The sequence below is a fragment of the Pangasianodon hypophthalmus genome, chromosome 14 (assembly GCF_027358585.1).
Source record: "Pangasianodon hypophthalmus isolate fPanHyp1 chromosome 14, fPanHyp1.pri, whole genome shotgun sequence".
Lineage (NCBI taxonomy): Eukaryota > Metazoa > Chordata > Actinopteri > Siluriformes > Pangasiidae > Pangasianodon > Pangasianodon hypophthalmus.
This window is the reverse complement of record NC_069723.1, coordinates 1,251,255-1,276,434: the sequence shown is the minus strand read 5'-3', so window position 1 is coordinate 1,276,434 and position 25,180 is coordinate 1,251,255. Positions and strand designations below refer to the sequence as shown.

The following is a 25,180-nucleotide window of genomic DNA, read 5'->3' as shown; positions in this document are numbered from 1 at the left end:
TAAAAAATAAAATGCAACATTATAGGATGTGCTGGATCAAGGGCTATTTTATAAGCTGCTGATAATAAGGCTTGAAGCCAGGTTGTTGAATTAAAAGCCAAATTTGTCTCTTACATTAATGTTACATGTATTACACCTGACGACAAAGAAAAACACAATTTCCTTCTTCAGAGCGTATTTTCTATCCCTGATTGCTTTCAAGTACTGGAGTTAGAGACAGTGGTCTAGACGTTATTGAAAAACCCCATCTTGGAGACTTCTACTCAATCTGGCAACTCCTGTGGCTTAAACAACATGCAGCTAATTTTCATAATATGCCCAGAAATCTGACATAAGCAGCTGCGTAACTCGACTGTGAATACAAGTAACTTTCCCTGCATAAAAATTCAATGTAACTTTTTAATTTAAGTCTCCAGCTCTGAATATGGCTTGTTTTAAGAATACAGCACAAGACGTGTTAAATATTGTGTGTGTTTGTGTGTGTGTGTGTGTGTATGTGTGTGTGTCTCTGTGACCTAGGGACTTCCTGGACCTTGTGGCCCACAAGGTGCGCCGGGGAAGCCTGGAGACCCGGGATTACCGGTACGCCATTGGCTCTCGTTCCCTGTTTGTTTTTGCCTGTAATCATTTTAATAGGGAATTCAAAGTCTAATTCTAATTCTGTGTGCATTTTCTACATTTACAAATGTAGTTTTCAGTATATTTTGCAATAAAGGATTAAAAAAAAAAGAATTGTGAAAACATAATGTGAAGATGTAAAGAGCTAGTGGAGCCTGAGGGAAATAATATCACTTAGGTTTATTACTAGATTCTCCTATTTTATGAAATGTTTGAAATACGGTTTCACAAGATTCATTCTCACTTGTGTTTAATCTTTAGTATTTTCAGCCATTAAATGATGATATTAAAACTGGATTTGGAGCTTAAACTGCCACTCAGCCATGAGATGAAATTGCTAAGCATTGCAACAAAGATAGATAAATTAATGGTTAATGTTTAAAGAAGAGAGAACTTTGGCACGGTGGAACAAGTGTCATATTCTTCCTCTTCTCTCTCTCTCTCTCTCTGTCTCTCTCTCTCTCTCTGTCTCTTTCTCTTTCCAGGGTAGAAATGGTGTTTCAGGCACTCGAGGTCCTCCAGTAAGTTATGTGCACATCCTACACTTTTATCTTAATAATAACTGATTTATTTGACAATAGTAGTGTGTAATTCACTGCACTTACCATTACCATATTTCTCCTAGGGAGACACAGGAAAAGCGATTCCTGGTCCAAGTGGAGAGGAGGTGGGTTTTGGGTGTTTGTGCATGTGTGTAGGAGATGTCATCTGTGTGTGTGTGTGTGTGTGATGGGCTGATTGGGTGTATAAATGTCTCTTTTCAATTTTAAAGGGAGATCCAGGGCCAGCGGGCCCTCCAGGCCCTTTCGAAATACTTGAGGCATTAGAAGAATATTTCCCCAAAGGACACAAGGTGAGATATTTAGCTAAATCAGGACACTTGTGCATCTTATTATACTAGTGATATTGCATTATCATTTGTTTGAAAGTCCATTTGAAACCATTTCCTTCTGTGGAGCTTTCCCATGTGCTTGTTTCCTAGCTGAGTACTAATTGCAAAGTAACCGTGACCTCACATGTGAAGTTGTAATATGTGCCTCAAGTTACATTAAGTCCCAGACCGCCAGGACGGTTTCCTTCCAGAGCTAGTGGAGACGGAAGAAGACGCTTATTGGCCAGTGTTCAAGTATGCCTGTGAAATCACTTTAGTTCACTGCGTAACCCACTTTACTCAGTGGGCTAACCTGTCATGACACTCCCCAAAGGAAGTAAACATCTGGTCAGTGACCCACAAGCTGAAATGTCACAGCTCTAGCCACACAGCTTTAATTTGGAGGATTTGACATGTTGATATCGAGCTGCATTCTTCCATCTTCTTGTCAAATTTTTGTCCCTGTCACTTGGTGCTGAGACTGACTGCGTAGCAGGCAACTGTCCAGGTAGAGAAGTACATACAGACTGTGGTGAAAGAATCTTCAAAGGCGCATCATGTACAATATCTATGACCCGTGTCTCTAGCAGTGACTGCACTTCTACAGTCAGTACAGTCATTTGACTTGGATCTCTCACCTCTGTGGCGCGGGGTGTTTAGCGGTGGTCAAATGAGAAAATGTGGACAGTGTGCTCAGTAGCCAGTGATCTGATGCTGAAGTTTTAATTGCAGAGGGGTAATCAGTCCACCTTTGACCGCATAGTTTCAAACCTGGCACTTCTTGTGAATTGTGCTTTGGCAGCTTTGGCAGTCTTTGCCCTGAGTTGAACTCCCTTTTTGTTCTGGTCCTCTGCCTTGGTACCAGTGTGACACATGCTGCATCCTGCCTAACTCCTTACACCTGCTGTTGTGGTCTTTGAAACTCACTTCTTTGGAAAAGTGTCAAACATGGCATGTGTTGATCGTGTTTCAAGCAAAGAACCTGTGTGTCAAAGACCTGCCCAGACACCAGAGGTGTTTTCACCAGCATTTAAACAAGCCAAACCTACATTCTCATTTGTGTCAACAGACCCAACGAGTTCCAATGCCCCTTTGGTATGGATACCATAACTTCGAGCACTGTCTGTAAGATTTTTGTGCCAATTAAATCTCCCATCATGGGCATTTTCTTGTTTTGTGCGAGGAGCAAATGCGCCATGGTATTAGTGATACTACTTTTCTATATTCGGGTGGTGTCAGGTGCAGGTTTGATAGCAATGCTTTGTCCACTTGTACCATTCTACTTTCTCTCTACTTAGAGTCTCTCTAATTTAGGCACGGATTTCAGTTCTATGAGTTCCCCGTGTGCCATTTTCTGTGCTCTCATGGCACATTGCTTGTGCTCTTGAATGCATATAAGAGCTGTTTATGAAATCAGTCCAATGTAGAATAGCCCAGTCACTTGCTTGGGTTGATATACCACAAAATGGGTCAGGCAATTAAATCTGTTGGATTAGGTGGAGGATCTAACTTTAGTTTTGCCAAGGCAGCCTTAAAAATGAAATGGCACTGAAAGTAAATCAGGGTTTTGTCACGCCAGGCAGTTGTACTGAGCTACACCGAGCTCTGCACTTCACTGCACTGTTGCATTGGCCCTAACAGGTCTTGCATTTGAACAATGCTTGCTGCTGCTGCATGGTTGAAACTGAAATTATTTCCTGTATCATTTTTTATGTAAAAATTATATTATGACACATTATTCACACAATAAAAAGATGATGTAAAAAAAAACAGTAATGGAATATAGACAATAATATACAATAACATTTCACATCAGAGAGAAAAGAAGATGGATGGATTAATGGATAATCTTCTTATTTTAGGGGGATAAAGGACCTGAAGGAGTCTGTGGAATGCCTGGATGTAAAGTAAGTGTGTGTGTTGATCTGGCTGTCTGTTTACACTAGCCATTTCTTTGGTATCTCTATGGTTTAATCTGTATGATTCATTTTAGGAGAGAAAAATAATAAGAATATGAAAACTTGAGCCAAAACAATAGGGCTCCAACACCTTTGGTGCTTGGATCCCTAATAACATGAGGCTGCACATGTGTAAAATAATTTTTTCATCTATCACCATGGGGAAAAAAAACAAACAGAAACAAGATTTATTGTTCACTTGCATAATTCAGATATACTAGATACAAAACCAAAAGCAGTTAAAGTTAAAGTGTGTGTACATTGTGCGGAACAGCTGATAATTCGCTATGAACATCCCGATCCCCAGCGCGCTTTGGAGGATGGTGAGAGTCAAATGAGAACCCAAAGATTCCAGTGTCAGAATTGCATGGTTTATGTATGTATGGCATTTAAGTAGCTGAGTAGCTGTGAACTGAGAATGCAAAATGCCCAAAGAGTGCTACTTAGTTAAAAAAAAAGTCTTTAACCACATGCAGTTATTTATAATAATCTAATTGGACCTCAGAGAAAATTAATTAAAGCATTCTCATGGCACAAGTCTGAATACAGAGAACTTTCCCCACGTATCTACTGACACAAGGAAGTCACAAGGACTTGTGGTGCTGCTTTGAGGGATTTTATGTGCTGTTCACTGATGTACGTGTCTGTTTGCCAGGGAACTATCGGACCTGCAGGGCAAAGAGGAGAGAAAGGCACCGCTGGCTATCTAGGACCTACAGTGAGTCTGACTTTTTATAATGCTCGACAATCAAACAGGGTTCATATCAAACCATAAATAAACCTTGCAATACTTCAGGTAGCGATATTCTTGCAGTAAATGTCTGCGTATTATGGCTGCATAGGTTTATAATGTTTTATACGAGAGTTGCTTAGTTATATTTTAGTGCATGTACTTGACTTATAATGTTATAATGTCAACTCGATTTATAATGTTTATGTTTATGTTTATTACAATTCATGTGGATGTCTATTTTACTCATTTCACACTGCAACTTGTTCAAAGGGAGAATGTGGCTCTCCTGGGCATTCTGGCAGACCAGGAATTCAGGTACAAAGCAGTGTGTGTGTGTGTGTGTGTGTGTGTGTGTGTGTACTTATAGTGAGTTTGTTTATGTTTGTTATATGTATTGTCCTTATTCCTACAGGGTGAACAAGGAAACCCTGGACTCCCTGGTCAAACTGGCTGCCCTGGACTAAAGGTTTTTTTACCCCACCTTACTGTTATCCGGGTTAATATTCTATGGGATGTATTCAGAGTTGGCGACTTAAGTCCAAAAAATATGTCAATATGAATGAGAAGATAACCATTGGAATACGCATGTAATAGGAGTCTAGTAAACTGCCAATAATTCGATGTGCTCAAGGTTTAAAGGATGGTAGCACTTAAGTTTGACGTTACGTCTGAGGTTTGAATACAGACGTGCACAACTGTGTGTGCTTTACTCAACTCTGAATACACCCTGATTATTCGAACATTATACAGTATATTGTCGGTACACTATCCTACCAAAGCTGTGTTTGTAAATGTCTAACAGGGAATCTTGGGTGATCCTGGTCCACAAGGGCAAACAACATGTTTCTCTTATAAAGCAGGTACAACTATCAACCTCTACATATTCCAGTTTGTGTTTTTTTTTTTTTTTTGCTGGGGTGCATGGACTAGACTTGAATGGCTAATCATATTTGAATAAATTTGAAATGATTGTTTAACTTCAGCCTTTTCTAGCAAGGGATTCATTATGTAGAGCATTTACAGAGCTGGTGAGCAATCCACTTAAGCTTAATGACATAATGGCATGACAATCAGCAGTTCTTAGAAATGAAACCCGAACACTACAATGCGTTAAATAATGATACTTTCAAGGACTTTCAATGATGAACTGAAATGGAGTCTATAGCACAGTCAGTATCATTATGACTGAAAATTATTATAACGTATTATAATGAATTGACCATATGAGTAAAATTGCAGTGATGTTGCCAAAGATTGCGATCGCATTTTGAAATGCAATGTATTAACCTTCATATGACAAGGTTCATGTTTAGCCTGGATCATTGTTGTTTCTTTTTAATATTCCTCCTGGTCAAAATAACCCTATTCACCAATGTTTTAATGTATTGCAATGCATCTTTAAACACTGTATCTTTGATCTTTGTATGATTGAGTAGATGATTATATGATTTCGCTGCTGTTGTTGACTGTAGGTTACATCGGTGAGCAAGGATGTCCTGGGCCCCTCGGTATCAGAGGAGAGATGGGATTGATGGGCCTGCCGGGCCCTCCTGGTCCACCAGGACCATCTATACCAGGTGTGTATATGTCTAAAATTGCAGAAACAGTTTCAACTTCATAATTCTTCATAATTTTTTTTATGGGTTATTCTGATTTTGGTATGGGTTAAGTGCTAGAAAAGTGCTAATACAGTATATCAGCTTTATTTCCTAAAGTTTTTTTCTTTCTTTGTCTGCCAGGCCCCCCAGGCGGCCCAGGGACGGTGGGTCCTCGAGGTTTTCAAGGTGAAAAAGGAGAGCCAGGAAAGAGAAGCACCGTGCATGTCCCAGGAGAACCTGGGAAACCGGGGCTTCAAGGGCCAAAAGGCATTCAAGGGGCTCCCGGACCCCATGGTAGGTGTACATAGAGTAGACAGAAATGTGCACTCTGTGCACGTCTGTTCTCTTTTTCTCATTTATTTTCCTCTCACCATTCTGCGTTTTGATATTTTGATGATTCAATCCAACTCAATCCAATCCAGATGCAATAACATTAGCCTAAATTTATAGCACCCATTTTCAGCTCAGATTTCTTGTATTCACTCAATATTGGCTTTAGACCACAGTTAAGTTGGGTTTGTAGTTGGAGAAAATATTACCCAGATTGTTTTTCTATGCCTAGAGGACTGAAACTTATGGTTAGAGGTAGAACACAAGTGTATAAACTGAGGGAATCATAACCAGGGTTCAGAGCGGGTGTCAGAGCAAAGGCAGACGAGGTAATCATAGGCACATCCATATTCAAACGTCAGGTATCTGTGAGAATTAGATCAAACAATGACACACAGTAGAAATAAGAATGCAAACTAGTCAAGAACCAAATACAGAAGAGAAAAACTCTAGCTGCATTAGGCCAATCACAGGACAGGGGCGGAGACAGGATGAGAACAGAAACAAAGGCATAGAGCATATTCAAAATTCAGCATATGACATTTGACATATGTGAGATTTCATATAAGCACTTAAACCAGAGCTAGTTGCTTCCAAACTATATATTTTTCTGTCATTTGCCTTTATACTGCCATTCAGGGTTTATTAGAGTTTACTCATTATTGGCAATTAAATAAGGGGAAAGTGTATTCTATCTAATCTTTGTATTCAGGGAGTTATTTATTGTCCACTTTCAGATTAACTTTGTGAATGATTCATTGACACAACAGCATATACATTATATACACACTAATCAAGGACTGACACATAACAGGTGAAAACAATCATGTAACAAACCAATGACGGGACAAGGGTGGAGACACGACTGTAACAGAAACAAAGGCATGTGATGAACTCAAAACAAATGACATGAAAGCTGGGAACTGCAACAAGCACAGATAGGGCGAATTTGTGACAGAATGCTTTATGCAATTAGCCGTAAAAATAGTGAAGATGAATTGTATGGTCCTAAAGAACATAACTTTATCTGAATATATAAGAATATAACTATAGTCTGTGTCTAGTTAAGTGTTGTGTCTTGCTTTAGTGCTGGCTCTAGTCTAATTAGATGCCTTAATTATGCGATACTTTAAGGTTAATGTGTGTGTGTGTGTGTGTGTGTGTTGTAGGATCCTTCTGCATCCCCGGCCAAAGAGGAGATCCTGGTGCTGAAGGAGATAGAGGACGACCTGGTCCAACAGGCATTCGTGGGAGGAAAGGTGATTGAAAGACCACAACATTCTCACAACCATACGCAGAGCTGTGAATATTTTTGTCATGTCATGATTGTTCTGCTTATACCACAGCGATTTGCCCACGTTTACATTTCATTTATTAATGTATGAAACGTTGAGCATTTTAATTGCTTATAGTTAGATTTAATGTTTTTCTCTCTCTCTGTCTCAAAAAAGGACTTCTTCCATAAATATGAAATAAATGTCTCATAACAAAAATGCCACCACATCAGCAATTATAGGTTTTAATTTTATTAAACACATTTTTTAAATCGGTTTATTATTATTAGTCTTCTGTTATTATCGAGCATCCGCTTTACAAGTTCCTTTAGTAGAAACAATACTGCGTTAGAATGACGCATTCATATGAACCTATCCTTCATGTTACAGCCGGAACTACTTTCCAAGCCGTGCTGTTACACAAAAATAATGCACACCTTCTGACCAATCAGAGTCGAGCATTCGACCGCGCTGTGGTACTGTACATGCAGGTTTACTGTCCATGTGTAGGGCTGATAAAATATCGTGTAGGTATTGTGTAATTGTAGAATGTTATAATGAAAGTTTGAAGATGCAGCTTCCCTAAAGTGTCGTACATGCTTTTAGGGCTTTTCTTGCCAATTAATGAATAGTATCATATTTATGTATTTGATATTGGCCTCAAATAGTATTCCATAGTTTTTTTGGGGTTTTTTTCAGTGTATTTAAAACCCAAAACAAATTCCAGTGTGTTTTATTGTGGTTGCATCAAACTTCTAGACAGTGGCACTGGACTTAATTACTGCTCCTCGCTCGAGCCAATATTGTGCAAAAAAAATGGGCTTAAGTACAAAGGTCCGAATCGTACGTAACTGAGATATGCCTCTTTTTTTGGTGGACTCCATCCTACACGCAAATTCCAAGCTGAAGTCTGTAGTTACATCTGAGGTCTATAAACCGGGATGAATTTCAAAATCAAATCCTCACTACATGTGCGTACTAAAGATTCTCTAAATCTAAAAGATGATCTATAATAACCGAGAGACTTCACTTTCACGTGTTTGCTTTAATAACGGCGTTTTTCTTTCGAATAATAATAATAATAAAAAAAAATCATGGATGTTCAGTCAAAATTCCAAACTGACTTTCAGATATCACACAAAGACATTAATGCTTAAATGGTGCAGAGAGTGTTAGCAATCTCACTGCGGATTGCTTTGTTGTAAGTCGTGATGTATTTGAGCTAAAAACACAGATTTCCTCATACAACTGCTCTCCATGTGCTTCAATTTTTTATTTTTTTTTACATTGCTTTCAAAGATAAACAGATATCAATATAGGACATCAGATTATTTGCTGTTAACAGATGTTTTAAATCAGATTATTTTGCATTTTTTGTGGAAACAAGTGCAACAGCACCACCAATGGTCATAAGAAAAATGTGCAGAATAGTAAGAAGAAGCGAGGCTGACATATCAGATTTTAAACTTTTATCCATTACTCTTAACAATAACATTCATTTTCATGATGTCAGCTTTCTTTTTAGCTTATTTTTGGGTGAAATACTTCTAATGGAAGTGTCAGTGCTGCTTAAAGGGCTGTTCGTTTCTTCTTTTTTATGCATTGCTGACCATAAGACAAGGGAGTAATCAATTATCCTTACTTCTGGATTTATTTCTAGAATTATTTTGGTTTTGAAATATTCACTTATCCCAGTGGTAATGTTTGCATGTGAATGTTGATTTCAGGATATACAGTAATAAATGTTTTGTGGGTGTGTGGTTTTACAGGTGATAATGGGTACTGTGCTTGTGAGGTCAGTAATATTTATGGCCATAAGGGTTTCCCAGGTGAACCTGGGGATCCTGGTGCTCCAGGACTGCATGGGCTTCCCGGTGCACAAGGTGAAATTGGACCTGATGGAGATCCTGGACCACGAGGAAGTTTTGTAAGTAAACAGTCCTCCAAAAAAACCCACTTATTTAAAAGAGTTAATTAAGTTTATTAATATAAATTTGAATATTAATTAGGATTATCCCACTACACTAATGCATTCTCAAATCTGATTGGTGTGAAATCTGAGGGTGTGAATAATTTAAATCACAGGTTGATATTAATGCGCTCGTTCTAATATGTTATCGTTTCTATAGTAACAGCTCAATCACAAGCGTCTAATAATCTAATGCTAGATTTAAAAATGTGTTATTTAACAAAGTAAAATATGTAATTCTTGGTGGATATGGTGGAGTGGACATGGAAAGTAATCAACTTCGGGGTGGTAAAAGCAACTCCGCTTTGGATAAGGTTTCACAATCTATCTATCTATCTATCTATTTTACCGCATAGTCATTTTTTTTGTTTCTGGATGTTAATTGTAACAGCAATTAGCAGCAGCAAAGCCAGCAAACTGGAAAAAAAGTTCTCTCATTGCCTTGTGAGAGATGTGTACTGACCCCTTCTTCAAGAAATGGGTTATTTCACCAAAACATTTAAAAATCCCGCGTTTCGAGAGACTTCTATTAGGAGAGTAAAAGTAAAACATTGGATAATAAACATTTAAATGTGAATTTCCACCTTTATATTCATAATTATTATGTAAATTTTTCATATTTGAATAATTCATTTTGTTCAGCAGCCCATGTGTGTGTGTGTGTGTGTGTGTGAGAGATCTTACATATAAGCTGATTTACATATTTCATTTTCAAGTACATATTTCATTGATGAGTATGAGCAGGCTGGTAAAACAGAACTGGTTCTATTGTACACTTTTATATTTGGTGTTGATCAGTCTTGTGTGTTTCACAGGGTTTTCCAGGTTTTCCAGGTAGGATGGGGATGAAAGGAGAAAAAGGAGACCTGTATATGATGAACATCAAGGGTGAGACATGTAGCACAGCACTCGTGCAGTGTTCTGTACATCTTTTAAGCTGAAAAATTAAAATGTTCACATTTACTTTTAAGGTCAAAAGGGACAGTCTGGAACACCAGGGACTGCTGGTTATCCAGGAATCAATGGCATAAGTGGTTATTCTGGGTCTCCTGGGCCTGCAGGTGATTGTGGTCCAGAGGTTAGTGATCTAAAGGTTGTGGTAAAAGTATTGTATCAATGAGCATAGTAAAAAGTGGCTAAAAATTGAGATTTATCAACCCAAATTGGTGAAATTTGCAAAATATGACAAATAGATGGACAAATACACTCCCTGTTTCTAGCTTTTCCCCAAACAGTTCAGCGAATGGAGGCACAGGAGCTCTCAGGAGTGCATCTGTTTCATTCTTGCTCATTTTCTGACCAACGATTTGTTGTTAAGGCCATTAAAAGCTTCATATTTGCCATTTTGTTCTTGGCCCATTTTTTTGCCCAGGAGTGTAGATGGTAGATTTATGAATGAATGAATGAATGGATGGATGGATGGATGGATGGATAGATGGATGGATGGATGGACAGCTGGTTATATGGATGGTATACCTTGGGAGAGGAAATATTAATGGATGGATCAAGGATTTCTCTATGTCTAATGAAATATGCTTGACATAGCAGTTCTTCTTCACATTAACTAAATTTTATTCCTTTTTTTAAGGGTGACAGTTTTACAGGTTTTCCTGGTGATAGAGGTTGTCCAGGAAATATGGGCTTCAAAGGTGAAAGAGGTCCCTGTGGACCACAAGGCCCAGGCATTCCTGGGCCAGTAGGTCTTCGAGGAAAAGAAGGTGAGCAGGGACCTCCAGGACAGAGAGGAGTTGTTGGGCGTAAAGGAAACAAAGGTAAAATTGTTCCCCCTTTTTTTTTTTCTAAAAGTCTTTGACCAGAGAAGCAATGTTGAATACTTATGCTAGGCACTCTGTGCTGAGTTGACTTTGTTTTCTGTGTAGGTGATATGCAACCCTGTATACCTGGCAGTCCTGGACTCCGTGGACCAAAGGGAGAGTGTGGTGACCAAGGTAGCTGTTGCTTGTTGCTTGTTGTAAATACGTTAATCAATTAATAGCTGAGTTAATCAATAATAAATGAGTGGATGAAAGAAATTATGTAAACTCAGCCATAAAAGTGTGAGTATTTTCTATCCTATTTCAAGGAAAATTAGGGACATCTATTGTTTTAATAAGTTTCTGCTTATGTAACAGATTTCCTAATTATGGCTGATAGCATTTTACTGTAAGACTTTTATGTTCTGTTCAGGGCGCATAGGAGTGCAGGGCGATCCAGGGCCTCGTGGGGATGATGGAATTAATGGACCAAAGGGAGAGAAAGGAAACCTTGGATATCCTGGTCCAAATGGCCCTACAGGTAGCGTAAAGAGCCTAACTGTTTTCAGCAAAAAAGAGAGTTGAGAATGGCCTGCCAAGGACGAATGTCCAGCTAAGACTGAAGTTGTGGTCAGAAAACAACACCATTGAAGGCTAGGGTACAATTAATACATCTTGTGTTTGGATAAACATGAGCTATATTCTTGAATGCTACACCTACAGTACAAGCCTTGCCACATTATAGGTGGACAATTTAATATTGCCTTTTTCTCTTTATCAGGGCTATGTGGATCTCAGGGGGATCCTGGAGACGTTGGAACCGACGGCAATAGTTTGAGTGGAGAGCCAGGGATACCTGGCAATCCTGGACCCCCTGGGTTAAAAGGATGCATTGGCGACTCATTGGTAGGAAATCGAGGGCCAGTAGGCCCTTTAGGGTTCGAAGGCTCTTTAGGACCTAAAGGAGTCCCTGGAGCCCCAGGGTCACTTGGTGGACAAGGTAGGCAAGAGACAAGCAAGCAGCAATGCCATTAGATTAAAAAAGAGAAAGAGAAACATTAAAACATGTTACTATACAGTCTTTGTGTATATTTTGCTTAGATTTTTGGGTTGCTGTATGGTTTGTGCCTCTACAGGCTCTCCTGGTGTACCTGGAGCTCGAGGTAGGAAAGGAGAGCCAGGAGGAAATGGTCAGCCTGGGAGAGAGGGGTCTGTTGGCCCATGTCCAGTACAGTGCGATACTGGAGAAATGGGCGACTCGGGACTGCCAGGAGACCAAGGCTGTAGTGGAAATCCAGGTGAGTATGTGTGCTACATTCATAAGATGAGTAGTATAAGCCGAGTGATGATAAAGGCATCATGTACTAGCAACTTTTGTCTCCGAGTGGAGATGAGCAATAGAGCAAAAGAGCAGGTGGCAATATAAATGTGGTCGATTCAGTGCTGAGAAAATGTGAGTATCATCAGCATAGGATAGTGCCAGGCATTGATTCCTGAGGAACACCCTGAGCTACTCTAGCTGTGTCAGATCAATAATGTTACAAATATACCTGCAAGCAGCAATCTGATGGCACCCAGAAGAGGAAGACTTCCCTTTAGATCCTGGTTCCTCTCAAGGTGTCTTCCTCATGTTGTCTCATAGAGCTTTTCCTTTCCATTGTCATATCTGGCTTGTTCATTAGGGATCTAAATCTGCATCCAGATTCCCGTAAATCTGTTTTGTGACACTATCTGTTGTTAAAAGCACTGTACAGATGAAATTGAGTTGAATTGAATGTGTATATGTTTTAGGTGAACGTGGTGTGAAGGGAAGTGCCGGACCACCTGGCCTTCCAGGAAGGGGGCTGAAAGGTTGTGCTGGGAAACCAGGCCCACCTGGTGCTCGGGGATACTGTGGTCCTCAGGGATGCCCAGGAACAGAAGGAGATCCTGGAGATCCTGGTCTTAAAGGATTGAAAGGTAAAACTCCATGTTCTAAAACTGAATCAGATTAGCGGCAGATTGATTTATTTCTTGAGCTAAAATGAGGGGTAAATTTATTTCTTCCCCACCAGGTCATATCCAGCATTTATCTCTTTAAGACTGCAAGTGAAGTTTAAAATGAAATGAACCCATGTTCCTGTCAGTTAAAAGCATGATAAAAGCATGAAGCATGAAAATCTGCAAGCCAAAACATCAGTTTTGTATTATAAAATTGAAAATGATTTCATGATGTCACTCAGGTTTTCCTGGACAACCCGGAAGCGACGGCTTCCCTGGTGGCCTAGGTGAGTGTGGACGTCAAGGACCACCTGGCATAAAAGGCGATAAAGGCATCGATGGGAGGCAAGGTTGTCCTGGGGAGATAGGAGAGAAAGGAGAGAAAGGTATGCTTAAAGAAGGAGTACTTAAAAGAAAAAACTCAACCCTCAAACACGGTAAATATGTTTATTTTGAAATATTTGTACCTTGCTTAGTGATTCTGGTGCTAATTTGTTGGTTGGTGCTGTATCTTCATTATTCCCAAGAGAAGATAGTGGTCATTTGCCATGTCACAGGGGGACATTGCTAGTGAAGTTACTATATTGTTTACAAATCATTGCTGTACTAATGCAAGTGTGTGTTGAATAAATCCAAATCGTCAAACACAATCATAGTAAACAGGCACAGGCAATCAGGATTATGCAGGATAGACAACTAACAAAAGTCGATAAACACGACACAAAGGTTAGAATACAAGGCTCAGTAATGCACAGTGATAAAGAATGGTAAGACTTCGTGAAGTGGGTGTGTCTGTGGCTTGAGCAAGGTAATGCTTGGACTGAAAGAGATAAAAGTCAGGTTTCACAGTTAGCTCCTAAAAACAAAAGAGCAAGAGCTTCGTTTCTCACCATTTTCCAACGTCATATTATTGAGAAATCCAGGAAACATTCCAGAATGTACTGCAGTTATACAATGCAGTTGTGCTAATTTAGGGCACTGACTTGTCTCTGCTAAAATAATGAGAAAAACATCAAAACCTGTGTTGTCTCTCTTACAGGTTCCTATGGATTTCCTGGTATGCCAGGAGAGATTATCGTGAATGCTGTAAAGGGGACGAAGGGGCCACCAGGAGTGCCTGGGCTATGCGGCCTCACTGGTCCCCAAGGTGAAAAACTTGAGAATTTCCTTTTTTCATCATAGTGTATAATGTAAAGTGATTATTGGTTTTGTGGATTTTACTGTTTTAAATCTCAGTCATTGATATGTATTTTGATTACACTTTTGCAGAAAGTTTTATGATTGTGCTTTTTTTCAGAGGGATCAATGCACAGTGAGTATTCCTAAGCAAAGAATAACATTGTGTTTTCTAACGTTATCTCTATCTCAGGTGATAAAGGTGTGAAGGGACAACAAGGTCCAAATGGTTCTCCAGGGTATTGTGGACCTCCAGGTTATGAGAACGGTCCTCGGGGGCCACAAGGTCCCGGTGGAAAGCCAGGTATACCTGGACTCCATGGTTTACCAGGGTTAAAAGGCTATAGCGGAATTTGCGGAGGACATGGAGATCCAGTGAGTTAATAAAGCACTGTACTTACCTTTCACATTCTGTTAGACTCAAAATGGCTCATATGAAAGTAGACACTCAGAGCTTTAAGAATTTGCAGTTTTTCATATTTTATTACCTAGTCTACTAGGTTTAAATGTTATAATTTTATTGTGGCAGTTTTATACAGTGTTTTGCTATCAAAACGCTTTAGATGTGCTGTCTGTTTTATCTCTGTACCAGTGTTATTGTGGAGAGGTGTCAATTGTTTACTCTTCCCCTTTCCCTGCTCACCAACACAGAGTCATGATACTCTACACACAGAAACCGAACAGTGTTCTAACTAATCTTATAACAGACTTGCAGCGATAAAATAATGCATTTGTTTATACTGATTGAAAATGTCCAATAAGTCGACTTTGGTTCTACCGGCAGAATGGAATGCCAGTGTAACCCTGCGAGAAAGGGTTAAATTTTACACAGTATTACAGCGATTATGTTATGTTCATATCTGCCTGAGATTAACAAGATGAAATAAAAGTGTAAACCCAAACAAATCTATATTTTCTGATCCTGAGCTCTGGCCACTGTCTAGGCGGTATGGCTGTGTTTATTCTCCATGTGTCCATATGGGTTTCCTCCAGGTTCTTCGATTTCGTTCCACCACCCAAACACGTGCCAGTGGGTGAATTTGCTAAGCTAAATTGCCCCTAGTATGTGAAGGATTGTATATATGCATGGTGCCCTGCAATCTCTCCAGTCTGTCTCCCTGACACCACACTCAACTTCTGGTTTGACCCATTTGTCCATATTGGTTCTCATTTGCCCCCAGCCAGGTCATGATGCCAGAGTTTTGGACCTTTCTTTATAGCTATGATGAGTTTTCAGCTGATTATTCAGCTTTCAGGTGTAGAAGTATAGTCAGAGATGTGAGCCATCCAGATTCCACCAGAATAAAAAGCCGCCTGACAAAAGTCCAAAATCACATGCTGAAATGTGTTGCTTTGTTGTCTTAGGGTGACCCAGGCTTGAATGGATCTCCAGGAAACCCGGGTTTCCCTGGATTTAATGGGCCGAAAGGTAAAGTAACAATTTTATATTATTTAACAAAGTTATACTGTAAAATGTAATTCCAGGTATCTTGGTAGTATTTATTCTATAAGCATGAACATCAGCATCAAAACATCAGAATTAAGTTTTGTTTAAATAGTAAGCGTACTGGATTTTTTTCTTACTGAAGTACTATATGTAAAATGTGAATATTCTCAGTCTTTCAAAGCCTATTAAATTATCCTAAGGGCCATATTCAGAGTTATTGCTGTATGTATAGTACTAGTTGTACAATAATTAACAAATTAATCCCTGAAAATTGAATTAACAGTATGACTTCCACCCTCTTTATTTGACAGCTTATAAAATAGCACTTGATCCAGCACATGTAATTATTTTGTTGTTTTTTTATATATATTATATGCACAACTTAATGATGCACGAAGACACAAAACCGAGGTCATGAAATTGTCATTAGTGTGTGAGATGTAGGCTATTTTACACTTACTGTACGTATTATTTGCTATTTTGATTTGTTGAGCCGAAAAATGGGCTTAAGTCAGAAGGTCAGAATAATGTGTAACTGAGACACGCCACTTTGCCCTGTTTGCACAATTGTCTAAATAGTGCTTAGGTCTGTAGTTACATCTGCAAGCAATTTTGGTGGTAAATCCTCACTATAAGCACGTAACTCTACTCTGAATGCAGCCCTTGGGCTTTACATACAAACTATACAGGATATGTCTGTTAAATGAACTTCAGTGGCTACAGTATGAGTGACGATCCATGCATTCGGACTGAACTCTTTAAATTGTTGTCTCTAACTAGGTGAAAGAGGAGATTCTATAGGTACACCAGGACCTCCAGGTCTAAGAGGCCCACATGGACAAAATGGCTCCCCAGGTTAGCGCAGAGGCGTTATTGTTGTTCTCTTTAATAAAGTTACTTTTTGTGTTTTACATAGCACACTTCCTACTATAGAACTTCAAATTGACTTTTTTTTTTATTTTGTGAGTCTATTCCAAAAATAAACAAAAAAAAGGTAATGTACAATACACAGTGGTCATGAAAAATGTGATGCTGAGTTGCTATAAAATCAAAAGAAATAGCCTAGGGTCCAATAATAAAGTACAATAAATGATTTCACACAAACATTTTATCACATCCACAGGTCCTCCAGGGGATCAGGGAGAGTCAGGAGAGACGGGTCCACCTGGTCAGTGTGGATATCCTGGCAAACCTGGTCCTGTTGGAAATCGGGGACCATGTGGACCTCTGGGTAGGCTTTTCATATTGTTTCAGAAAAATGTCCTGACCTTACTGCAGAGTGCTAATCAGCTATTGCTATTACAACTGTGTCTTATAGCTGCATTTCATTCTGGGAAGTTGAGTCCAATGTTTGCTCTTTCCACTACAACTATGTCTATATTAAGTGGATTTTTCATTAATATGGTATGTGAGAAAAGCAGTTCTTGGCCTTTTGTTTTTAGGACCTAACAGTGAAACTCATGGATTTTCTTATGATTTAACTATGACAGGTTGAACCTCATTGCATGCTGGTAATGGATTCAAATCCAAAGACTAAGTTTGTGGTTAAAAAAAAAACTAGACCTATAGAAATCACAGATACCTGTATCCTTCTATTCTCTCTGTCTCCCAGGTGTAATTGGTCCCCCAGGACCCAGAGGAAAATGTGGCGCCGAGGGTCCTTCAGGGCCTCCTGGACCTCCTGGAACTACTGGACCATCAGGCCACTGTGGCCCACCAGGTACTGGTACACATATACCTGCTTTCACATTTTTATTATTTATTGACTTACTGTATATAGCTAAACGCTGCCGTGGCTACACCTTATTCCAAGTCTAAATGCAAATTACACAGGACTTTATACAATATGTGGTTGTGTTTTTTAAAGTTGTGGTTTTTTGGGGGGTATTTTCAGGTTGTCCAGGGCCACCAGGACTGCGTGGATTGGATGGATTAGAGGGAGTGAAGGGTGAACCAGGGTCACAGGGTAAGTGTTAGCATGCGTGCTTGTTCCTGTAATGTCTGTTGAGTGTGTCCTTGTCTTATGTTTATATAATTTTCCATGTTTGATGTATGTATGAGTGCTTGTTGTACTGACAATGATAAACTGTCTTTATAAAATAAGAGTTTATGGGTTTCATTCAGAGTTGGCAACTTAAGTCCAAAAGTATATCAGTAGTTATGTAAGGGAAAGTTGCACGTATTCAGGACCGAGCTACGCAGCTGCTTAAGTGGATTTTCTATGAGTCAGAGTCAGATTATGCACATCACCTTGCATCTCATTGACGTGTCTGAGGTTGCCAGATTTTTCTTAAGTAGAAGTGTCCTCATTTTACTTTGAATAGTCCAATTAATAAAATAATGCATATGTTTTTGTTAATCCGATGCTGTCTTCTCTACTGTTGAAAGGGATGATACTTATTAATACTTAATACTTAATATTGGCATCACATAGTTTTCTCAATGTATTTACAGCTCAAAACATAAATTTCAGCATGATATATTGTGGTTACATCAAACTGTCAGACACTGGACTTAATGCTGCTCCTCACTTGAGCTGAAATCCTGCAAGAAAAACAGACTAAGTTTAAAGTCAGAGTCATGTGTAACTGAGATACACCTCTGTTTTAGTCAAACTCCACCCAGTGCACATAACTCTTACACAACTGTCTGAACAGCGCTTATGTCTGTAGTTAGGTCTGAGGTCGAAACTCTGAACACTACTACTACTGATAATAATAATAATAATAAACTAATGAGATGTCTTTCTCTTACTTCTTCTTTCAGGACTAGGTGTACCTGGGGAAAGGGGGCCTAAGGGTCTGACAGGTGAAAGGGGTTGTTCAGGAGACCCTGGGCCACAGGGTCCTGTCCAGCAAGGGGTCAAAGGCTGTCAGGGCCCGCCTGGATTGCCAGGTGCCTACTCATCACAAGCATAATCCATTATATATAAAAAGAAAATGTCCTACTGGTCCATTGCTCTCAATAGCCTGTTCTACTACTACCTTAAACCTGATACACATTTGTGACACCTATTTGCAAAGTACATATATATACAGTATAGCATAGATCATGTTCAGGTCATTTTGATTTAAGAACACCAAGGTGAAATAAACATTAATGCTCCTGAGTGGAACAACTGGAAGAGTGTCCTTATAGTCGGGAAATTGTGGGTTCGAATCATGATGATGCCACAGACAAGCATGGCTGGGAGCCAAGGCAGCAAAAGGCAGACAGCCATGGCTGTGCTCTCTGGGTGGGAGGGATGGCATACTCTCTCCGCTGTCAATCACAGCGACACTAGCTAGTTGTGAGCATCTGTGAGGGTCACGTATGCAGAAGATGATAGATAGTGCTTTCCTCTGAGTGTGTTACGCTGCCCGCTGACACAGCATGAGCAGCAGTTTGAAAAGGTGTGGTTGGCTGGTTTCATGTGTCTTGGAGGAAGCAGGCGTTAACCTTCACCCTCCCTAGTTGATAGAGGAGAGCTGGCTGGTGGGTAGGAATTGTAAAGTGACCAAATAAAGAAGGAAGAAAATGGGAAGTGAATTTGTGTATATAGTTCCATAAATAAAACAATTTATATTTTTGGAATATTGATTTTTTTTTTGTTGATATGAACGTAATACACAGTATAAGTTCATTTTGTATAAGCATTTCATCCTGGTCAGGGCCATGGTAGATCCATAGTCTGTCACTGGATCACTGAATGCAAATTGCCTTAAAGTGAAACATTTAACTCTCTAAAACATTCAATGCACAGGATCTTTCTATATCCCTTTCTTTCCTCCTTCCCTCTTCATGTGTCCTCCCTCTTTCTCTGTTTAGGTGATGCTGGTTGTCCTGGTCCTCCTGGTCCTTATGGCAGGGCCTGTGAGAACCCAAGACAAGGACAGTGTGGTGAAGCAGGCTTTATGGGTAGTGATGGCCCACCAGGTGAGTGAGTAGGTGTGGTGTTGCTTATTTGCCTATGCCTCATCATTTTTAAATTTAATTCTTATGGATGTAACTGATTATAGATATGTTATTCAGATTGAAACTTTAAAAGTTGTGCATTGGGACTGAGATTCCAGTGGGACATCCGAAAAAGTCACGCAAGCGGGAGGTTTTTAACTTTCATGCAGGTGCAAGCGAGCAGTTAGATATGAAGCTTGTGGAACAAACAAAGACCAGTGCATTTACAGTTCAAAGCTCTGGGTTACTAATCAGTAGGTTGGGGGTTCAAGCCCCAGCACTCCCAAGCTGCCACTGTCCGGCCCTTGAGCAAGGCCCTTAACTCTCTCTGCTCCATGTGCTGTATCACAGCTGACCCTGCGCTCTGACCCTAGTTCTGGGTGTTAAAATGTCTATATTATGTGATATCTATATTATGTATATCTGTATTATGTCAACATTTATGGTATTGCTAACAACCTATCTACACAATTAAAGAGTATAGTGTCTTGCTGTTTTTATCTGTTGGGCTACTTTAGGACTTAGGGGACCTATGGGACCGGCAGGACTGGCAATACCTGTGCAGGGGGAAGAGGGGGACCCAGGTACACCGGGTCTTCCCGGAGCTAAAGGGCCAAGAGGTGATTGTGGTCCCTCTGGCCAGGTGGGGGTTTCAGGCCCCCAAGGACGGAAAGGTATTCTGGACAAATATGTGAATAACTGCATATGTAAAGAACATCATTAGGAACCGTATTCAGATTCGATACTTAAGCCCAAAAGTTATGACAGTATGTATGCAGAGCTGGTTTGTGTAGTTATTAAGTTGATTTTCTGAATTTCCCATCAAATTATTAAAATGACTTGTATGTACTTTATGCCTCCATAGCAAATTTATAGGATTTAGCAAGATTAAAACATACTGTATTACTCTTCTATCTCATATCAGAAAAGCTTGTAGTTTCAGCTAGACATCGTTTGTGTAATTTTTCTAACCACACATACAGGATAGTTTGATGCATTTTCTGTGTCATCAGGTGAGAAAGGAGATCCAGGGCTTCTTGGAAATCCTGGACCTTCTGGCTTACCAGGAACAAACGGCAACCCCGGGTTCAAGGGCCCTAGAGGACTAAACGGAGATAAAGGTCAGGGTCATCCTTAAACAGAAATAAAGAAACACATTTGGACTCATTAGTATTCCAGCAGAAAACTAGTGCTTAGTATGTTTTTTTGTCAAGTTCTCTTGTTAAGTATTGCATTTCTTAATCTCAGGGTTTTGGCAGAGTTCAAAGATTTGTATTGTTGCTTGTCACTTTATGTCCATCAGTGTCCGGTTATTTGTATAGCACTTTTAATAACAAACTCCAAAGACTGTTGCATCACCACTGTCAGATGACAATTACTTTCAATCAAAATACGTTTCTTTCAACTCAAACACTTGTGGATGTTGCATTTCTTATTTGAATTGTAAAGCAATATGGGTGTGTGTGTGAAATTATTATTATTATTGTTAGTTTGCATCAATGATGACTACTAAAATTAAACTACCATTAAAATAAAAAAAAATCTAGTTTGTTTGATAGATTAAATTTAAACAAAAAAATAATATCATGTATTAGAAATGCATTCCTTTATTCTCCCTATCTCTCACACTTGGGATTTAGGTTCTGCTGGAGAAGCAGGGGAAATTATTCATATGAAGGGCAGACCGATTCAAGGTCCATATGGGCATCCTGGGCCTCCTGGTGAGCCTGGCTTTCAAGGACTTACAGGAATTCAGGGCAGTAGGGGGCTGAGAGGTATATCCACACACACACACACACACACACATATATATATATATATATATATATATATACACACACTATATTGCCAAAAGTATTGGGACACCCCTCCAAATCATTGAATTCAGGTGTTCCAATCACTTCCATGGCCACAGGTGTATAAAATCAAGCACCTAGGCATGCAGACTGCTTCTACAAACATTTGTGAAAGAATGCGTCGCTCTCAGGAGCTCAGTGAATTAGCGTGGTACCATGATAGGTTGCCACGTGTGCAATAAGTCCATTCTTGAAATTTGCTCACTACTAAATATTCCACAGTCAACTGTTAGTGGTATTATAACAAAGTGGAAGCAATTGGGAACAACAGCAACTCAGCCACGAAGTGGTAGGCCACGTAAAATCACAGAGCGGGGTCTGCGCATGCTGAGGCACACAGTGCACAGAAGTCGCCAACTTTCTGCAGAGTCAATAGCTACAGACCTGATGCATTAGAGCGGAGACTGCGAGCCAGGCCTTCCCGTCCAACATCAGTGCCTGACCTCACAAATGTAGAAGAATGGTCAAAAATTCCCATAAACACACTCCTAAACCTTGTGGAAAACCTTCCCAGAAGAGTTGAAGCTGTTATAGCTGCAAAGGATGGGCCAACTCCATATTAAACCCTACGGATTAAGAACGGGATGTCATTAAAGTTCATGTGCATGTAAAGACAGACGCCCCAAAACTTTTGGCAATATAGTGTATATACATACACAATGTATTTAAGTTCAAATCAATGTATTTGCGGTGGTTTTAACAATACACATTGTCAAGAAGCAGCTTTTCAGAAATCTGGGTCTAGATCCCTAATGAGCAAGCCATAGGTGACAGTGACTAGAAAAAACTTGGAATAAGGAAGAAACATTGAGAGGAAACAGATTCAATAGAAAGCCGTCCTCTTCTAGGTGATAGTGGGATTTCAGAAAACAAAAAAGACATTGATAAAAGGATTCAGCTCTGGCATTCACTTCAGCTGTTAACAAATGTCTTCAGGTGGATTAATTAGGATTTTGGTGGAACTGAGCACAACAGCACCACTAATGGTGTGAAGAAATGAGGCTTGGGCTGATTTCTTTGTAGCCCAGACTGTAGATTCATGCAGCCTATACGTGACAGTCATGTCAGTCATTATTGAGAAGGTGCATGTGAAATAAACATTAACAGTTTGGTATTTAAAAGAAAATGCAGTATGAAGCCAGTAAAGCATTACAGACATTAAACATGTTAAAACAAACAAACAAACAAAGGGAAAGAAAAAACTAGAAATCATGAATACAGCTGTGTGCATTTAAGTATGATTGTTTGCCTTACATCATTCTTACTATAAATAATAGATAATAATAAATTATAATAATATTTAAAGGCTTTTTAGGTGGGTGACAAAGGAGATACCTCATTATGAATGAATTATTGGTAAAGCCATGAAAAGAGAACAACTTACAAAGTTATATATGGCACTGATGCTTATCTTTGCGAAGTCAACGCAACTTAAGCTTGACTCCTGGCTCGTCCATTTTTTATGACAGATAAATAGTAATTAAAAAGAAAAAGGTCCCTGGGTGTGTGGGCTGCAGAGATTATTGGGTGGTCCTGGCCTTTGCACAAAGACCAACTAGCACAGTTATCTTAAATTAAAAAGAAATGGACGAATTCCCAGCTCCCACCCACCAGCCAGCTCTCCCTTATCATACGACTGGGGAGGTTGAAGGCTAACACATGCTTCCTCCGAGACTCCCTGTCATCCATGGCAAGGAGTCGAGAGATTAAAATTGGCTGTGCTGTCTCCCCTGTCAATCAGACAGACACCAGGCAATCATGGGCAATCTGTGAGCTCATGTATGCAGAAGAAGGCAGATAGCACTTTCATCCAAGTGTGTTACGCTGCCCTGTGATGCAGCATGAGCAGCAGTTTGAAAAGATGCAGTTGGCTGGCTTCACATGTCTTAGAAGTTACAAAAAAAAGCAATTCAGTCATGGGTAGTATATTTAAAATATAATTAAAATTTAAAGTGTTTCGTATGAGATCAAGTTGCATCCAGATTACTGGGTAATGCCTCGGGTACTGGTTTAAAGTTTTCTGGCTGATGAGACAAGCAGAATGTACTGTATATAGCTGTAAATAAAATAAAAGCTTCTATTAGACAAAGTACTAAAATCTTGATCAGGATTACACTTACTATCACAGTAACTGATTTACATTTTTAATACACATTTTTATTCTTTATGTTCACTAAATTTCTCATGATTTTTCCTTTTCATCACAGGGGTAAAAGGCTCAGTGGGAGATCAAGGGTTGGATGGTCAACCTGGCTCCCTTGGCTATACTGGACCTCCTGGAGACCCAGGAGAGACGGGTGCCAGAGGTTTACAAGGCAGTCAAGGTGTGTCTATGTGTGTGGTTGAATCACTATTAGACAGTAGCAAGTATTTCCAACAAGTTCTGTAGTGCTTACAGTCAGGTCAGGTGTCATTTACTTACTAGACTAGCAGCACAACTGAGTGATCTGGCTAAGTTATATTACGTATCTCGCAAACTAGAACAGTTATTTCTAGAATTGCAATGTGTTTGACTTCATCCATCTTGCCCTGAACCCCAACCAGTTTCCCAGTCCCTGCTGATGAAAAGCATCCCTACGGTGAAGCATGGTGGTGATAGCATCAAGTTGTGGGGGATGCTTTTGTTCTTTGAGTTATGAGCTGTGCTGGATTTCTGCCAAATGTAGTAGCCAAGTCCAAAAATTTCAACAAATCAATGGGTTTTCAGGTGTTAAATGTTATTAACATTGCAGGGGGTAGTAAGATTAATCTAAATTTGCCATCTCACTGTCTCTCTCTCTCTCTCTCTAGGCAAACAAGGACCTCAAGGGGATAAAGGTCCTGCTGGCCCCTCTGAGAGGTTCAACTCTGGCTTCCTATTGGTCATCCACAGCCAAACAGTAGTTGTACCTGTGTGTCCTGAAAATATGTCCAAGCTGTGGGAGGGATATAGCCTACTGTACCTGGAGGGGCAAGAGAAAGCTCACACACAAGACCTAGGTATCAAACACAACAGATATACATACGTATACTAAACTGTGTTTTAACTGTGTTTCCCTCTTTCTAATTCTAACACGCTATCCCTGATCTACACCACTGTTTCAGTTTGATTTTCTCCCTGTCTGTGTGTTTTATGTGTGTGTGTTAGGTCAGGGTGGTTCCTGTATGCGTATGTTCAGCACTATGCCCTTTTCGCGCTGCAACCTGCATGCCTGCCACTATTCCAACCGCAATGACAAATCCTATTGGCTTTCCACCAATGCTTCAGTATCCACCTCGCCTGTGTCTGGGCTGGAGATCCAGCCACTCATCAGCAGGTGTGTGGTGTGTGAGGCTCCATCAGTGGCCGTTGCCATTCACAGCCAGGACACATTCATACCCCGGTGTCCGCCGAATTGGAGGAGCCTCTGGTTTGGATACTCATTCCTTATGGTTAGTCTGATTGTTTGTGTTAGTGTGTATGTGGAGTATGGAATAGGGGATAGGGAATTGAGCGTGTTTGAGAATAGGATAATCTGGACACCTGACCAATCACACCAAATGTGCTTGTTGATCATCCCATTTCAGACGTAGTCCCCCCTTTACTATTATAATACCCTCCACGCTTTGGGAAGGCTTTCCACTAGATTGTGGAGCGTGGCTGTGATTTGTGCTAATTCAGCCACGAAAGCATTAGAGTAGTCAGGTACCGACCATCTACACAG

The 25,180-nt window shown here is 39.9% G+C and overlaps 1 protein-coding gene across 2 annotated transcripts in view; it reads left to right on the top strand.

Annotated features, from left to right (window-relative positions):
- col4a4 (collagen, type IV, alpha 4) overlaps positions 1-25,180 on the top strand; it is a 54,285-nt gene that overhangs the window by 25,430 nt on the left and 3,675 nt on the right. For both annotated transcript variants that reach the window (XM_053239729.1, XM_053239730.1), the window contains 37 exons: positions 520-582; positions 1,104-1,139; positions 1,244-1,285; positions 1,391-1,471; positions 3,352-3,396; positions 4,103-4,165; positions 4,451-4,495; positions 4,593-4,646; positions 4,983-5,040; positions 5,653-5,757; positions 5,920-6,072; positions 7,278-7,367; positions 9,152-9,309; positions 10,167-10,239; positions 10,323-10,429; positions 10,940-11,123; positions 11,232-11,300; positions 11,539-11,646; positions 11,887-12,105; positions 12,242-12,403; positions 12,897-13,064; positions 13,328-13,471; positions 14,125-14,232; positions 14,455-14,636; positions 15,627-15,690; positions 16,489-16,563; positions 16,832-16,939; positions 17,321-17,428; positions 17,603-17,674; positions 18,475-18,603; positions 19,516-19,623; positions 20,160-20,315; positions 20,655-20,762; positions 21,282-21,416; positions 23,705-23,821; positions 24,288-24,476; positions 24,625-24,908. In XM_053239729.1, the coding sequence (XP_053095704.1) occupies positions 520-582; positions 1,104-1,139; positions 1,244-1,285; positions 1,391-1,471; positions 3,352-3,396; positions 4,103-4,165; positions 4,451-4,495; positions 4,593-4,646; positions 4,983-5,040; positions 5,653-5,757; positions 5,920-6,072; positions 7,278-7,367; positions 9,152-9,309; positions 10,167-10,239; positions 10,323-10,429; positions 10,940-11,123; positions 11,232-11,300; positions 11,539-11,646; positions 11,887-12,105; positions 12,242-12,403; positions 12,897-13,064; positions 13,328-13,471; positions 14,125-14,232; positions 14,455-14,636; positions 15,627-15,690; positions 16,489-16,563; positions 16,832-16,939; positions 17,321-17,428; positions 17,603-17,674; positions 18,475-18,603; positions 19,516-19,623; positions 20,160-20,315; positions 20,655-20,762; positions 21,282-21,416; positions 23,705-23,821; positions 24,288-24,476; positions 24,625-24,908 (4,170 nt within the window). The remainder of the gene's footprint in view (positions 1-519; positions 583-1,103; positions 1,140-1,243; positions 1,286-1,390; positions 1,472-3,351; positions 3,397-4,102; positions 4,166-4,450; positions 4,496-4,592; positions 4,647-4,982; positions 5,041-5,652; positions 5,758-5,919; positions 6,073-7,277; positions 7,368-9,151; positions 9,310-10,166; positions 10,240-10,322; positions 10,430-10,939; positions 11,124-11,231; positions 11,301-11,538; positions 11,647-11,886; positions 12,106-12,241; positions 12,404-12,896; positions 13,065-13,327; positions 13,472-14,124; positions 14,233-14,454; positions 14,637-15,626; positions 15,691-16,488; positions 16,564-16,831; positions 16,940-17,320; positions 17,429-17,602; positions 17,675-18,474; positions 18,604-19,515; positions 19,624-20,159; positions 20,316-20,654; positions 20,763-21,281; positions 21,417-23,704; positions 23,822-24,287; positions 24,477-24,624; positions 24,909-25,180) is intronic.